Source organism: Belonocnema kinseyi, chromosome 7 (assembly GCF_010883055.1).
Source record: "Belonocnema kinseyi isolate 2016_QV_RU_SX_M_011 chromosome 7, B_treatae_v1, whole genome shotgun sequence".
In the NCBI taxonomy this organism is placed as follows: Eukaryota; Metazoa; Arthropoda; class Insecta; order Hymenoptera; family Cynipidae; genus Belonocnema; species Belonocnema kinseyi.
In genome coordinates this window covers 61,098,316-61,116,075 of record NC_046663.1, presented here as the reverse complement: position 1 = coordinate 61,116,075, position 17,760 = coordinate 61,098,316, and the positions used below count along the sequence as shown (strand labels likewise).

Genomic DNA, 17,760 nt, shown 5'->3' with positions numbered 1-17,760 from the left:
ATTTTGAGGAACTTCCGAAAACGCACTTTTCTGAAGGATTAAAAAAACTTGAAAAGCGATTGACCAAGTGTATAGAGCGCCAAGGAGATTATGTTGAAAAATTAAAAAAAATTTACCCAAAAAAATTGTTTTTATACTTCATTCTAAGGACTTATTGAACTACCCTCGTATGGCAAAGAATTTCGAGGGTTTTCCAAAGTATTTTAAAGATTGTAGGGAATTTGACAAATTTTAAGAATTTTCTGGAGAAATTCAAAGAATAAATTTAATTTTTGTATACTAAGGGCATTTTATATGATTTATCACTATTTCAAGAATTTTTAAGATTTGAAAGAAATTCAAAAGGGGTTCAAAGATTTCAAGGAACGTCTAAAAATATAAGATTTTAATGGACTTAAAAATATTTTTAATTTTTTCAGTTTATTTTTTAAATTGTATTTAAAATATATTAAACTAGATAATAATTGGGTGTATTTCTATTTATTATTTATAAACATTTTATTATATTTCCCTTTTTATTAATAAGTAAGCCTCAGTGAAATATGGAGAATTCAAGAAATGAAAATGCTGAAGGAGGACTAAAAATAAGTTTATAGTAAGAATATTTTTTACTATCTCTATTTTTAGTTCTATTACATTAAATTTAAACTACAAAAAAGTAAAATTTAGAAAACAAATAGGGAAATATTTCTCATCATAAGAACGCGTGGAGAATAACCACTATAATTATTTTCTATGTTGAATTGTGAAATATTTGTTTGCAAAATATTTTTTCGTGGCGGCATTTCGCAATTATGAAAGTCGCTTTTGTTTCTTTGCGGTGATGGTCGTGCGGTGGGTGACGACTATGTGTTGGCCATTCGGTTGCAAAATGAGGGAAGTGGTCGTGCGGTAGGCGGCGGTGGTTTAATGGCCGTGCGGTGACAAAAAATTGCTTACCTATCAGTGAGTTTGAATGATGATTTTTGATCAAGAATAAATACTGGGAGTTGCTGGATGTACAATGAGCTTTCGTGACATTGGTTGGAGACTCCACTGCAGAAACATTGGTTACATCCTTCGATATTGTTGATCGAAAGACCAAAAGTGTACGGACGACAGCGGTCACATCTTGGCCCAATAACGTTTCGTTTGCATTTACATTCGTTTCCAATCAACAATGCGCTTTCAGAGCCCGCGGGATCGCAGACAAGAGAAACGATCGAAGATCTATTTTGTTGACAATCGTATGAAGAACCGCGAGTCGCATCTCCCTCGTATCCGATTTCACAGTATTCGCATTGGCTGCCATAAGTATGATGAGCACAGTTCTGTGAAAATCATTTAATCAAAGATTATTTTAATTTCCAAAAGACTTTACACTCTTTTCCCAATCCCCAACTTTGTCCCTTTTTACATTCTCATTCATGAGAATGTAATGTAATCGTCTAAATTTTCTATCTCTGGTTTTTAACGGATCTTTACATTTCAGCACTCACAGAATTCGAAAATCAAAACATTTTATCGGTGTTCGTCTGTATGTATGTCTCTCTGTATGTCTGTCTGTTTGTGTGTCTGTATGTCTGCCTGTGAGGCTAAGTTTGTTAAGCAGATATTCCCAACCAAATTAAAAAAATTTAGAGCATTCTCAAAATAATAAAATAAAAAATGTTTAATAAAAATTTTTTGGTCAAATTTCTTATAGATGGGCAGAAGACTTGCAAATAATCCAAATAAAAATTTTAATTTCGGTAAAAATTAGAAAAGTTATATACTCTTGAAAATTTTGAAAATGTTTAGAAAAATAAAAAATAAATATTTTTCGAAAAAATTAGAAAGTTTCATTTAAATTCATCACTAGATATCAAAAATGCATTTAGAAACTTTTTTTAATAGGATAAGAAATATCAAGCCCAATTTCTACTAGGGGGCCGTTCACATATTACGTAACGCGCCAGGGGAGGGGAGGGGGGTCAAGCGATTTGTTACGAAGTGTTAAATGGAGGGAGGGGTCATCAACTGCGTTACGTAACGTCGATTTTATGCAATAATCGATTCAAATTTTAGCGCGGCTTTTATTAGCCCAGTGGGCACAAAATTTGGTGAGGTCTTTACGACATAGCTACGACATCTTTACGACATCTTTACGATATCCTATGTCCATGTCGTTAAGACACCGAAACGACACAGACATAGGATGTCTTAAAAATGTCGTGAAGATGTCGTAACGATGTCGTAAAGACGTCGCCAAATTTTGTGCCTACTGGGCCCAAAATATAAACTAATAATATAATATAATATAAACTATAAATAAATATAAACTAATAATTCTGAGTTTAAAACTATTAATGTAGAAAACACCAGGCAGTAATGTTTGAATATTCTATAAGTGCTATTAGGGTACAAATTGTTTGAAACGCTGTAAAATAGCAAAATCAAGATTTGTTACATTACCGGGGGGGGGGGTAGGATTTGTTACGATGCGTTATAACCGGGGAGGGGGGTCCAAGATTAGTTGAAAATTGCGTTACGTAATATGTAAACGGCCCCTAGATGTAAAATATATGTTTTTCGAAACTATTATCATGAAATTTTTTAATTAGGCAAAAGTTCCAAAAGTTGGATCATTTTCAAAAATATGCAATTTAGATTTTTTTAAGAGATCCATAAGTTTAAAACGTTGTTTTGAGTAGTTTTTAACTAGATTTACAAATTATCTTGATGAAGTTTTTCAAGTCGACACGAATTATTGAGCGCGAAGCGCTAGTTTTGTACTGAGAATGTAATCTTCAAAGCCATAGGTGCTTTAAGAACCTTCTTTTAAATAAAATCGAAAAAACTTCAGTTACAATTTATGGCTGTAATTCCTCAGAAGTTTAAATCTAAATTTAAAATCTTAAATCTTCTAAAATTTAAAATCTTCCTGGTGGAAAATTCCTCTTTTTAATTAAAAATAAATTTGATTTAAATTCACCTTCTTTGGTTAAAAATTCAACTACTTTATTGGTTTTTTTTTTTTTTTTTTAATTAATTTTGTATCTCAAAGTTTAAATATTGCATAATTGGTTGAAAATGTATTTTGTGGAAAACATGTCTCTTTTACTTTAAAATTCAACTATTCAGTTGAAAATTTAATTATTTTCTTGAAAATTTAACTATTTTGTGGCAAATTCTTCTCTTTCGGTAAAAATTTCATATTTTTTAGTAAAAAATGCAACTGGTTGGTTAAAAATCTTGTACCTTATTGATTTTTTTGTTGTTGAAAATTAATCTTTTGGGTTAAAAATTAATCTCTTTGGTTGAAACTTCAACAGTTTAGTAGAAAATCCAACTATTCAGATGAACACTTAAATATTTATTTGAAAGTTTTACTATTTAACAGAATAATAATTGGTTTGTGGAAAACTCACATTTTTGGTTGAAAATTCAACTTTTTAAAGAAAATTCTTCATTTTTGTTTGAAACCTCGATTAGTTGATTAAAAATTAATTTTCTTAATGGAAAACTCATCTTTTTAGTTAAAAATTTAACTTTTTTTCTCAAAAATTCACCTTCTTTGCTTGAAAGTTAAACTACTTGATTGAAAATTGCACGAATTTGTTAAAAAAAATTCACCTCTGATTTAAAATTGTACTAGTTTGTTTAAAATTTATTTTATTTTAATTGATTTTTATCTTAAAATTTAACTATTGCATTTCATGTTGAAAATGTATACTTTATGAGTTGAAAATTCAACTATCTTGTTGAAAATTCGTCTTTTGATAGAAAATGAATCTTCTGGATTAAAAATTAAACTATTGATTAAAGTTTATTTCTTATTTACTTAAAAATTCTACCATTTGATTGGAAATTCATCATTTTAGGTCCATTTTGTCCGAGAATTCAACTATTTGGTTGAAAATTTAATTAATTTCTTAAAAATTCAGCTATTTTTGTAGGAAATTCATCTGTGCTGTTAAAAATTTCACTTTTTTTTTGTTAAAAAAAGCAACGGTTCGATTGAAAATTCTTGTACTTTCTTTATCTATGTTTGCGTGAAAAGTTAATCTTCTGGGTTAAAAGTTAATCTCTTTGGTTAAAAACTTCAACAGTTGGGTTAAAAATTCAACTATTTGGGTGAAAATTTATATATATTATTTGAAGGTTTTACTATTTAACAGAATACTGACTTATTTGTTTAAGTCATATTTTGTTGTTGAAAATTCCACATTTTAAAGAAAGTTCTTCATTTTGATTTAAAAATTCTACTAATTGATTGAAAATTAATCTTTCTGGTGAAAAATTCATCTTTTGGTTAAAAATTCACCTGTTTGGTTGAAAGTTAAACTTTTCATGTAAATTTCTTCTTTTTTGTGTGAAAGTTCGACTAATTAATTAAAAATTAATCTTCTTAATAAAGAACTCATATTTTTAGTTAAAAATTAAAATTTTTTGTTAAAAATTCACCTCCTTTGGTTGAAAGTTCAACTACTTGATTGAAAGTTGCACAAATTTAAAAAATAAATAAATAAAAATAAAATAATTACCTCTGGTTTAAAATTTAACTACTTTGTTCAAAATTTATTTTAATTGATTTTTTCTATCTCAAAATTTAACTATTGCATCTTCTTGGTTAAAACTTTAACTATTTGTTTGAAGTTTATTCTTTGTCTGATAAAAAATTGTACTATTTGGTTAGAAATTTATCATTGTAAGTTACAAATTCAACTTTTGGGTTGTACATTTATTTTTTGTTGTAAAAAATTCAACCATTTTGTAGCAAATTCATCTCTTTCGGTAAAAATGTCACGTTTATTGGTAAACAATGCAAGTTTGTGGTTGAAAATTCTTATAATTAATGAATATTTTTTTTGTAGAAAGTTAATTTTCGCGGTCAAAAATTAATCTCTTTGATTGAAACTTAACCAATTGGGTCGGAAATTCAATTATTTAGGTAAAAATCTAAATATTTATTTCAAAGTTTTACTTTTTAACAGAATATTAACTTTTTGGTTGAAAAATCACATTTTTTGGTTGGAAATTCATCATTGTAGGTTACAAATTCCACTTTTTGGTTATAAATTTAATTCTTTTTGTTAAAAATTCAACTATTTTGTGACAAATTCATCTCTCTCGGTAAAAAAGGCAAGTTTGTTGGTAAAAAATGCAACTGTGTGGTTGAAAATTCGTGTACTTTACTGATATTTTTTGTAGAAAGTTAATTTTCGGGGTTAAAAATGTATCTTTTTGGTTGAAACTTAACCAATTGGGTGATAAATTTAAGTATTCAGGTGAGAATTAAAATATTTGTTTGAAAGTTTTACTATTTAAGAGAACATTAACTTTTTGTTGAAAAGTCCAATTTTTTCGTTAAAAATTCAACTTTTTGAAGAAAATTCTTCATTTTGTTTTCAAAATTCTACTAATTGATTTAACATTGATCTTCTTAATGAAGAATTCATATTTTTAGTTGAAAATTACAATTTTTTGTTAAAAATTCACCTTCTTTGGGTGAAAGTTCTATTACTTGATTGAAAGTTGTACAAATTTGTTAGAAAAAAAAAACAAATAAAAAAAATAATCACCTCTGGTTTAAAATTTAATTACTTTGTTCAAAATTTACTATTTTTATTTCAAAATTTAACTATTGCAGTTAAGGTTGGAAATGTGTGCTTTATGAGTTGAAAACTCATCTTTTGGTAGAAAATGAATCTTTTAGGTTAAACATTCAACTGTTTGGTTAAAGTTTATTTTTTTTTTTTGTTAAAAAAATTCTACTATTTGTTTGGAAATTCATTATTATAGGTTACAAATTCAACTTTTTGGTTTAAAATTTAATTATTTGGTTAAAAATTCAACTATTTTGTATCAGATTCATCTCTTTCGTTAAAAATGTCACGTCTATTGATAAAAAAACAAGTGTGTTTTTGAAATTTCTTGTACTTTATTGATATTTTTTTTGTTGAAAGTTAACTTTTCGGGTGTAATAATTAATATCTTTGGTTGAAACTGAACCAATTATGTTGAAACTTCAACTGTTTAGGTGAAAATTTTAATATTTATTTAAAAGTTTGACAATTTAACAGAATATTAACTTTTTTGTTGAAAACTCACATTTTTGGTTGAAATTCAACTTTTTAAAGAAAATTCTTCATTTTGGTTTGAAAATTCTACTAATTGATTAAAAATTAATCTTCCTGCTGGAAAATTAATCTTTTTAATAGAAAATTAATCTTTTCTCTTAAAAATTCACCTTTTTGGTTGAAAGTTCAACTTTTTATGGAAAACTCTTCTTTTTTATTTAAAAATTCGACTAATTGATTGGAAATTAATCTTTTTAATTAAAAAATCGTCTTTTTAGTTAGGACTTTAACTTTTTTGTTAAAAATTCACCTTTTTTGGTAGAAAGTTTATAGAGAATGAATCTTCTTTGTTGAAAATTCAGCTATTTGGTTAGAGCTCAATTTTTTTTGTTTAAAAATTCAACCACTTAGTTGAACACTCATCATTGTAGATTGAAAATTCCACTATTTAGTTGAAAATTCAATTGTTTTGTCGAAAATTAATTGACTTTTGCTTGAAAATGCAACTATTTGGCTGTGAAATTTGTTATTACCTCGCAAATTCCTGTGCCTGGATCGCATTGATTAGAATGTCCGTTGCATTGGCAAGGTTCACAGCTTCCAAGGAATATTCCTTCTGCAACTCTCGTGTATCCAACGTCGCAATCTTCACACGAAAGACCTTTGTAACCAGTTGGACAGCTGCAATGTTCCACTTCCTCTGCTCGGCCTCTTCCAGTGTTGGATCTTTGCGCTTCATCAAGAGATACCATCGACAATCTGAGAATTTAACATTTATTTTGTGATCATTTAGTCTGAAAATGAGTTGATATTCAGAGTTGCTACGGGTCAGGGAATTCTGGAAATATCAGGAAAACCCTGAAAGAGTCGGCGGATTTTCGATAAATTGACGTTGAAATTAATTTTAATTTTTCGTTTTAAAATTCAACTGTTTTGTTAAAAAATCGTCTCTTTAGCTTCCAAATTCAACGATTTTTATTATAAATCCAACTATTTTGGTTATGAATTCAAGTATTTTGGCGAAAATTGAACTAATTTATTGAAAATTCTTTTTTTGGTTGAAAATATTTTATTTTTTAAACTGAAAATTGAACTGATCCATGTTTGGTGGACAATTTTTGTTTTTTAGTCGATGTTTCGACTTTAGTGGTAGAATATTAATCATTTTAGTGACTCATTTTTCTTTTTGATTAAAAATATAATTGTTTGGTTCAAAATTTAACTATTTTGTTGAAAATTCGATTTTTTTTTGTTAATACTTTCTTTTATTAACTAAAAATATAACTAATCCATTTTTTGTTAAAAATTAATATTTTTTAGTTGAGACTTCATGTATCTTGATGAAAATTCTACTTTATTGGTAGCAAATAAATCTTTTTGGTTGAAAATTCATCTTTTTGGTCGAAAATTCAACTGTGCGCTTGAAGATTAATTTCTTTTGTCTAAATAGTGATAATTGTAGTAGAAAATTCATTTCTTTATTTAAAAGTTAAATTATGTTGTTAAAAAATCCTCTCATAGGATAAAAAATGTCTCTTTTTGGTTAAAAATTCATTTCATTGCTAGAAAATTTTATTATTTTGTTCAAAATCATTTTTTCTATCGAAATCCATCTTTTTTGTTAAAAATTTAATGCATTTCCACGAAAATTAATCTTTTAGTAAAAAATTTGTCTTTATTGTTAAAAATTTACCCTTTGGTTAAAAATTTGTTTCTTTTTATTGATAATTAATTTTTTAACTGAAAATGTCACAATTATATTTTTTTGAAAATTTATTTATTTATTTGACTTAAAATTTCACTTTTTCGGTTAAAAATTTAATTAGGCGCTCCATTGAAAATTCATTTTTTGAGTTTAAAATTAAGTTTTTAAACTATGCATATAAGTATTCAATATTTTCTGGCAAATGACGTTTTTTTTGTTGAAAATTAATTTTATTAAATGAAAATTTAACTATTCAATTTTTGTTGAAAGTTTATATTCTTTAGTTGAAGATTTGACTTTTTTGTTACAAAATTAATATTATTGGTTGAAAATGCATTCCTTTCATCGAAAGTCCAACTATATGGTTACAAATTATTTCATTTGTTTGTTGAAGATTCTTCATTTTAGTTGAAAATTCATGCAGTTTGTTAAAAATTCATCTCCTTTAATCAAAATTAATCTTCTTGGTTAAAAATGGTTATTTTTAAATAAAAATTAATTTAATTTGTGGAAAATTCAATCACTTTGTTCAAAATTTGTGTTTTTTATTGAAATTAATTTTGATGAAACATTATGTTTTTTGATAGAAATTCATCTTTTTAGCAGAAACGTAATATTCTTGGTTAACAATTGATTTTTTTGGTTAAAAATTAATTTATTTGGCTGAAAATCTAACTATTATCTTGAAAATTCAGTTTTTTTGTTGACAATTTATTTTTTAACTAAAAATTTAAATATTCTATGCGTGCTTAAAAGCTTGTCTTTGTTATGTTGTAGAAAATTCAACTTTTTGTTTAAAAATTAATTTTCTTGTTTTGACATTCATTTACCAAAATCTGTCTTGCTTTTGTAGAAAATTAATCTTTTTGGTTAGAAATGTAATAATTTGGTTCGAAATAAATTTCGTTCTGTTAATATCGTTTTAGTTATAAATCCATTTTTTGGTTGAAAATTTCACTATTTTCTTTAAAATTCGTTTTTTTAGTTAAAATTTTTTTTTAACTATACATGTAACTTGTAACTATTCAATTTTTAATTACAAATTAATTTTTTTAGCTGAAAATTTATTTATTTAGTTGAAAATTAATGTTATTAACTAAAATGTAACTTTCATTTTGGTTGAAAACTCATCTTCTTCAGCTGAAAATTCACCTATTTATAGAAAATTCAACTATTTGGTTGAAAATAAACTTTTTTCGTTGAAGGTTCGTCATTTTAGTTGTGAATTCATGAATTTTCTTAGAAGTTCTTCTTTGATTAAAAATTAATTTTCTTGATTGTAAATTTAATATTTTTATTAAAAATTAATTTCTTTTGCAGAAAATTCAACTATTTTGTTCAAAATTATATTTTTTTGATTGAAAATTAATTTTGTGGAAATTCATGTATCTTGATATAAATTTAAATTTTTTGGAAGATAATTAATTTTCTTGTTTGAAAATTTATCTTTTTGGTTAAATACTTCATTTTTGTTAGAAATTCATCATTTTACTTAAAATTTCATTTCTGATGGAAAATTCATTTTTTGGTTACAAATTTGATTATTTTGTTGAAAATTCGTTTGTATAGCCTAAAATTCATTTGCTTGGTAGAAAATTTAACCATTTTTTAAATTAGTTATTTTTTTATTGAAATGTAATTTTAATGAAAATTCATGTATATTGATAGAAATCCAAATTTTGTAGTAGACAGTTAATTTTCTAGGTCGAATATTTATCTCTTTGGTTAAAAACTTCATTTTTGCATAGAAACTGATCATTGAACTTGAAAATTTATTTGTTTGTTGGAATTTTTTTAAAAACTATAATTGTAAATATTCCAATTTTAATTCTAAATTGATCATTTTTAACTGAAAATTAATTTATTTAGTTAAAAATTTATATTTTTTAGGAATAAAAATTCAATAATTTTGGCAGAAAATGCAATTTGTTTGTAGAAAATTCAACTTTTTGCTTTTAAAATCCAACAATTTTTTTAACGGGGCGGAGGGATGACTCAAATGTTTTAAAAAATTCGTCTTTTCGATTTGAAAATTCAACATTTTTGATGATTTTTTTTCTCTTTACTGACTGGGTAACCTTTCTATCTTGATAATTGAAAAATTGACTTGATAATTCCACTATGTTGTTGGAAAAAAATTTTTTATGGTTGAAAGTTCATCATTTTAGTAAAAAATTAATTTCTCTTTTCTTTTCCGTTTTAGGTAAAAAGTCAAAAAAATGTCGTTTGAAAGTTTATTTATTATGTAGAAAATCCTCATCCATTTCGTCCAAAAATTAAGCATTTGGTTAAAAATTAACTTATTCTGTTGAAAATTCAATACCTCTAATTTGTAATATGTGTGGATTCATTCAAAGTCTTTCATATAAATTTAATCAGTCAAACTCAAAAATTGGTTCCAGAAAAGTCGGCAGAAGACGAGTATTTACGAACTTGGGATTTTGTAGCAACTCCGATGTTTAAAATCCAAAATGAAAAAAAAAGAAAAGGGTTTTAACACTCACGCAGCTTCGTCAGTATGTGTAGTATAAGTAGCTTTAATTCTGATCGCCTTGACATCAGCCAAAGCCATCATAAGACTCTGCCTATCAGCTTTGGTGCCATCTTCTCGTTGCCAATAATCTTCAATGAATGGAACAGTGAAAGTCTGTTGAGTGTTGAGATCCGCTGCGCCAGATCGGTTGCTGTGGGCGTAGTGGAGTAAAGTCAGGCCATTCTGCTGCTTAGCGAAAGAAAACAAATTAAAAATCCCTCTTAAATTGATTCCGAAACAATCGTTAAAATTCGAAGCCTTACGCTGATTAAGACGACATCGGCTGCGCTGTTTCTGGAACTCTGACCTCCAGGAGAAGGCACATATCTGACCGTATACCTGAGGTTTCCTCCGTAAGAGGTAATTCTGTTACCCAAGAAGTTACTTGGCAGCTGCCAGTAGTAGACATCGCTATTTCCGCGATTAGGGAAACTCTTGTAAACCATTTCTCGAGAAATAGCGTCTACTCTTAGATCCGAATATATGGGTTGAGCATCAGGAGACCTGGATTCGACGAGAGCAAAGTCTCGGGTGGAAGTTGAGAATGTTGCTCGGATCTTGAAAAGCAAAAGAAACCAGTGTCAATTTTAGCCAGGGAATAGCCAAATCAAAGAGAAATGATTTGAGCGCCCCTGTCTCTTTACTTTTGAATTCCCTCGATTTAGGATCAAGGCCAAGGCAAGCCCGAAACCGGCTTATATCGGGAGCTAAGTTAAAATATCGAAAGATAATTTTTTATTTAGGATTTTGTAGTTGATATTTTACGTCCCTTTTATTCCTAGATTTATATAATTTTTTTTACTAATAAGAGCGCATAATAAACTTATAATTTAGAGATACTCTAAATGTTTTGAAAATAAATTGAAAAACATTTCGAGAAAAGCTGATGTAATCCTGGTTAAAAAAACCAGGACTATCTCCTAAATTATGATTGCCAAAATGGATAATTTTTTTGCGGAACTTCAGAATTTATATTCTGATCTAACATCAGCTGCTTTCTTACGTAGAATTGAAACTGCGATTTATTGAATAACAAACTTCACTATCTTTACCCTGTCCCCCTCTTACCTTTTTTAAAATAATTTCTGATTTTTTCATGAAAGTTCATTCTTTTTAATTTAAAAATCTCCTATTTTATGTTGATTTCAGAATTCATTTTTTGTTTGAATCAAACTGTTTCGTTGCTCATTTGTATTTTTGAATAAAAAATTCGTTCTTTTGCATTGAAAATTCATTTTTAGTAAAAAAAATCATACTTTTTAGTATAGGAATTGATCTTTTATGGTTAAAAGTTTATTTTTTTAAATTAAACAGTCTACTATTATATTTTTGGCCTAGGATTCACCTATTTTGTTTGAAGGTTCAACTACGTTCTTGAAATTTCATCTTATTTGGCCAAAAATTAAACTGTTTTGCTGAACATCCGTCTTTTTGGATAAAAAATTTGTAAATTTAAATTGAAAATTCATCAGTTAATGGTTGAAATATACTTTTTGTAAATTGAAAAGTCTATTGTAATTTTGGGCAAACATAATTTTGGGCAAACATTCTTCTATTTCGGGTAAAAATTGGGCTATTTAAGTAAAAACTCAATTACTATGTTAAGAGTTCAACTATTTTCTTAAAAAGATATTTTTTTTATTCAAAATTAATTATTTTTATTTGAAAAGTCCAGTATTATATTTTTGGTCTAGAGTTCATCATTTTTTTTAAGTTCCACTATTTATTTGATTAAAACTTAATTATTTTATTGAAAATTCAATTATTTTCTTAAAGTCGTCTTTTTTGGTAAAAAATTTTACAGTTTTGTTTAAAATCGATACTTTGGTGTTGAAAATTCGTCTTTTTGTTAGAAAAATAATATTCTTAGTTTGGAATGTTCTCGTTTTAGTTGAAAATTCATCTTTCTTGGTTGAAAATTAACTTTTTAGTCCAAAATACATCTTCTCGAGTTTAAAAGTCCATTTTTTTTAGAAAAATGGTCTTTATAGCTGGAAATTTAACCAAAAGTTATTAATGAATTTTGAAAATGAAATTTTTTGGCCACCCTGATATAATATTCTTGATGGTCATTTTTTTTGCATCGCTTTTTCCAGGTAATTATATTTGTAGTTAAATGTTTATTATTTGTTGGAAAATTCAAAAATTTTGTTTAAAAATTCATCGTTTTTAAATGAAAAATCAACAGCTTCGTTAAAAATTCGTATTTTGGTTATGAAAATTCAACTGAAATCTTTCTTGGTAGGGAAGTCAGCTATTTGGTTGAAAATTGATCTTTATTGTTGAAAACTCGTCTTTTTGTTAGAAAAATCATCTTCTTAGTTTGAAATTTCTTCGTTTTAATTGAAAATTGATCCTTCTTGGTTTAAAATCAACTTTTTAGTTTAAAATTTATCTTTGTGGGTTTAAAAGTAATTAAAGAATTTTGAAAATAAAATTGACAGTAATTTATTTGTTTTAATTAATTTTATTTCTATTTCTGTTTTTTTTTTCGTAGTTGCTTTCTCTAGACGATTATATTTTTTGTTAAAAGTGTATTCAACAAATACAGTTCAAAAATAGTTTTAGAAATCATCCTTTTTGGATGAAAATTCAACAGCTTTGTTAGAAATTTATTTTTTTAGATGAAAAAATTGGTTATTACAGTTTACAAATTCATCTTTTTATTAAAAAGTAATATTTTTTGGTTGAAAATTCATCTTTTATGGTTGAAAGATAACTTTTTTAAATTGAAAAGTCTATTATAATTTTAGGCAAAAAATATTCTTTTTCAGTTAATAATTCCGCTATTATATTGCAAACTGAATTATTTTGTTGAAAGTACAACTATTTTTTTTAGTATATCTTTTTAGATTAAAAATGAATGATTTTGATTTGAAAAATCTGCTATTATATTTTTGGCCTGGAATTTATTTTGTTGATGTTGAAAATTCGTCTTTATTTAGAAAAATAATCTTCTTAGTTTAAGATATTCTCGTTTTAGTTGAAAAATTTTATTTCTTGGTTGAAAATTAACTTTCTAGTCGAAAATTCATCTTTTCGAATTCAAAAGTCAAATCTTCTTTAAAAAAATGGCCTTTTTAGCTAGAAATCTCATCTTTATTATTGAAAATAATATTTTTATGTTGAAAATTTAACCAAAAGTTATTAAATAATTTGAAAAGGAAATTTTGTGGTCACTCTGATATAATAATTTTGATAGTCATTTATTTATTTTTATTTTATTTCTTTCTTTGCAGTTGCTTTCTCTAGACGATTCTATTTCTAGTTAAAAGTTTATTATTTCATTGAAAATTCAAACTTTTCGTATTAAATTTTATCTTTTTTGAATGAAAATTTAATTGTTTTATTGAAAATACACTTTGGTGTAGAAAATTCCACTATTTAGTTGAAAATTCATATTTTTAGGTGAAAATTCGTCTTTATAGTTAGAAAAATAATCTTCTTGGTTTGAACTTTCCTCGTTTCAGTTATATATTGACCTTTCTTGGTTCAAAACTAAATTTTCAGTTTAAATTTATCTTTTCGGTTTTAAAAATAAATTGTTTTCTAAAACATTTGATTTTTTAGCTAGAAAATTGAAACTTCTTGTTGGAAATTTATATTTTTTTATTGGAAATCCAACAAAAAGTTATTTAAAAAAAGTTGAAAATGAAATTTGATAGTCACTTCCATATAATATTATTCTTGATAGTCATTTATTTCTTTATTTCACTCATTTATTCATTTTTTTGTAGTTATTATCCTCAGATGATTATATTTTTAATTAAAAGTTTATTATTTGATTGAAAATTTAACAATTTTGTTCAAAAATCATCGTTTTTGGATGAAAATTCGTACTTTGGTGTTGAAAATTCATTCGACTTTTTAGTTAAAATACTCAAATTTATTGTTGAGAATTCCTTTTTTATCGTAAATTCAACAAAAAGTTATAAAAGAATTAAAAAAATAAAAATTTGTTCGCCGCCATGATATAATATATTTGATAAAAATTTATTTGTTTTATTTTTTAATTTCTATTTATTAGTTTGCTGTAGCTTTCTTCATAACATTATATTTTTAGGTTAAAGTTTAATATGTGATTGAAAATTCAACGATTTGGTTAAAAAGTCATCATTTTTAAATGAAAATTCAACTGTTTTGTTGAAAATTTGCACTTTGTTGTTTAAAAGTCAAATGATTTCTAAAAAATTTGACATTTTGCATAAAAAAACTCAAACTTATTATTGAAAATTTCAACAAAAAATTAATTAAGAATTTTGAAAATATAATTTTGTAGCCACTTTGATATAATATTCTTAATAGTCATTTGTCTGTTTTATTTTATTTTTCTTTCTATTTCTTTTATGCAGTTGTTTTTTCCAAATGATTATATTTTTAGTTAAAAGTTTATTATTTATTAAAAATTCAACAATTTTTTTGAAAATTCGTATTGTTGTGTTGAAAATTCAACTCTTTGGTTGAAAATTGATATTTTTAGTTGAAAATTCGTCTTTTTTGTAAGAAATATAATCTTCTTGGTTTGAAATTTCCTTGTTTCAGTTAAAAATTCATCTTTCTTAGCTTAAAATTAACTTTTTAGTTTTCTGGTATGAAAGACATATGTCTTTTAAAACATTCGACTTTTTAGCCAGAAAACTCCAATTTATTGTTGAGAATTCCTATATTTTGGTGAAAAATTCAACGAAAAGTTATAAAAGAACCAAAGAGAATTGATTCAAGAGGCCCTGTCTGTTTACGTTTCGATACCCTCGATTTAGGATCAAGGCCAAGGCGAGCCCGAAATCGGTCTTATATCGGGAGTTAAGTGTACTTATCAGTGTTATCAACCATCACCGTTTAAATAAAGAAAGATAATAATTTATTTACGATTTTTAAATGAGCCTTTTTTTAAAAAATATACGTTCCTTTTATTCCTAAATTTATATAATTTTTTACTAATAATAGCGCATAGTAAAGTTATAATTTAGAGATACTCTAAATGTTTTAAAAACAAATTGAAAAACCATGTTTTAAAAAAATACTGATTTGATCCTGGATTACAAAAACAGGAGTATCTTCTAAATTATGATTGCCAAAATGGGCCACTTTCTTGCGGAACTCAGCTTTTTTGTTAGAAAAATAATCTTCTTGGTATGAAATTTCCTCATTTCAGTTAAAAATTCATCTTCCTTGGTTGAAAATAAACTTTTTATTTGAACATTAATCATTTCGGGTTTAAAAGTCAAATGTTTTCTACGACATTTAATTTTTTAGCCAGAAAGCTCAACTTTATTATTTTTAATTGATATATATTTTGGTTGGTACTTCAACAAAAAGTTATGAAGGATTTTAGAAAATAAAAATTTTTAGCCACTCTGATTAAAAAACTTAATAGAAGTTTATTTGTTTAATTTAATTTAATTTTTTATTTTATATTTATTTTTTCGCAGTGTCTTTTTTTTAACCATTATATTTTTAGTTAAAAATTATTTCGTTATATTGCATATAGTATATTTTACCTCAGAGTTATAAAATGTTTAACTCTTTTCAAAATTTATACAATGAAGGTATTAGTATTGAATAATTAGTGCTGTAAACCCTGAAAAATTAAGTGGTAAAAATATTATTTTTGATTAGGAAAGCCGGGAAATAGCATTGATTTATTTACAAGTTTGAATTTTCATCCTGGAAATTAATATTTAAAATATCTTGATTTGATCCTTACATCGTTTCTGTACCAGTTGGAAGCGGTACATCTGTCGACAACACCCATGCAGAAACATGTGAGACATCCATGCGGATTTGATGAAGCTAGGTGGAAAGCATTGTCCTTACATTGGTTGCAAAGACGACCAGTTGTAAATTTCTACAAAGAAAAAAAAACAATTAACAAAAATAAAAAAGGGGCACGAACCACTGATCAAAATTTGTATGAAAAATGGAGATTTTTAATGAATACTGATAAAGTTTTATGATTACAAAATGTTTTATGAACTACAAAAATTGCAGCTAATATTCAAATTGGTGAAAGAGAATGTGGATTCAATACTTTATTCCAGAGAAAATAAAAAAAAATAAATTAGTAATATTTGAAATATTACAAGGACTTTTAGTATCATAAATCAGATCTGCGAAAAAATAGGCTTTCTATTTTTCTATACCATTTTTTTTAAATTGAATTTTTTCTTTCTATCATTTTATACGAATCTAAAAAAAACGGTGAATTTAAATAAATTTTGGCTTTTTTCTGGTAAATGGTTTTCTTAAACTCTACATGTCCTGATAAATGAGGACGTCCGGTCATCCTAAACTTACACCTATTGACCCTACAATAAATAATCTTTAAAATACTCACGTTCACAGTTTCCGAATATCCAAAGATAGGAAGCATTGAGAATAAATTTGGGATTTATTCGAAAAAGGAACGAATTCTAGATATCGGATAGTTGAAAAATACAAAAATAAAATAATAACAATGACAGCGTAATACCTTGCATCGACAATAGCCTGTGGCAGGATCAACGTAGCTACTAAGACTGCCAGCAGGATCGCATCTTTCGATTAAATTTGGAATACAGCCGCTTCTGTAAGGATCACCCTGATATCCAGGGGCACATTGTTGACATCGGTCTCCAATATATCCAGGTGGGCAGTCACAGATAGGTTCGTTGCCAGGCCCAAGGTGACAAGTTCGAGCATGTCTAGAATAAAATAAAAATAAAAATAATTATAAAAATCGAATCACAGGCCGCGGACTATTCGCAATTAATAATATTTGACACTTTTTTTAGCATATTTTTGTGTAAACTATGACTTATGATGACTATGTGAAGCTTTTCGCCTGGGCTTATTGCTAGAGAGATAGATCAGTGACCTGAGTATAATAATAAAAAGACGCGATATTCCGACAGTTGTCCGCTAATTACACTATTTGTTTAATATTAATTTAAATATATTTTTCATTTTCTGCAATAATCAGCTGAAATAAAATGCCCGGTAACTCAATGAATCAAGTTATACCGGCAAAAATTAGCTTTCATAAAGGTTTTCAACAAAGAAGATGAAGTTTCAACACAAAAAATTAATTTTCTACTTAAAAATAAGACATTTTTAACAATTTACATACATTTTAAAATAAATAGGATCAACAATTAATGGAATGTTAGTCCAAATTTGATTTGATTAATTTTGAGTTTATATTTCTCATTTTTCTTACATTTTTAACTTAATAGTTGTATTCTTAAACTAAAAAGATCAATTTCGAACAAAAAATGGATTGGTTAAATTTTCATTTGAGATAATGAATTTTGAATTTTAAAAAACTAATTTTTTACACAAAAGTTTAATTTTGTACCAAATAAATGATTTTTCTACGAAAGTGTTGAATTTCAAATCACGTAGTTAAAGGGGGAGGGTCGGTAAGGCCGGTTTTTGGCCTAATTTATTTTTGGACCAAAAAATCTGAAAAAATCATGGTAGTATCTTATAAGTATCCCGAG

The 17,760-nt window shown here is 26.2% G+C and overlaps 1 protein-coding gene across 1 annotated transcript in view; it reads right to left on the bottom strand.

Annotated features, from left to right (window-relative positions):
* Positions 1 to 17,760, bottom strand: part of LOC117176826 (basement membrane-specific heparan sulfate proteoglycan core protein-like) — a 642,506-nt gene that overhangs the window by 109,010 nt on the left and 515,736 nt on the right. Inside the window, exons 31-36 of the mRNA XM_033367162.1 lie at positions 16,752 to 16,962; positions 15,987 to 16,127; positions 10,543 to 10,836; positions 10,251 to 10,465; positions 6,575 to 6,800; positions 940 to 1,310 (exon numbers count right to left, since the gene is read on the bottom strand). Of these exons, the coding sequence (XP_033223053.1) occupies positions 940 to 1,310; positions 6,575 to 6,800; positions 10,251 to 10,465; positions 10,543 to 10,836; positions 15,987 to 16,127; positions 16,752 to 16,962 (1,458 nt within the window). The remainder of the gene's footprint in view (positions 1 to 939; positions 1,311 to 6,574; positions 6,801 to 10,250; positions 10,466 to 10,542; positions 10,837 to 15,986; positions 16,128 to 16,751; positions 16,963 to 17,760) is intronic.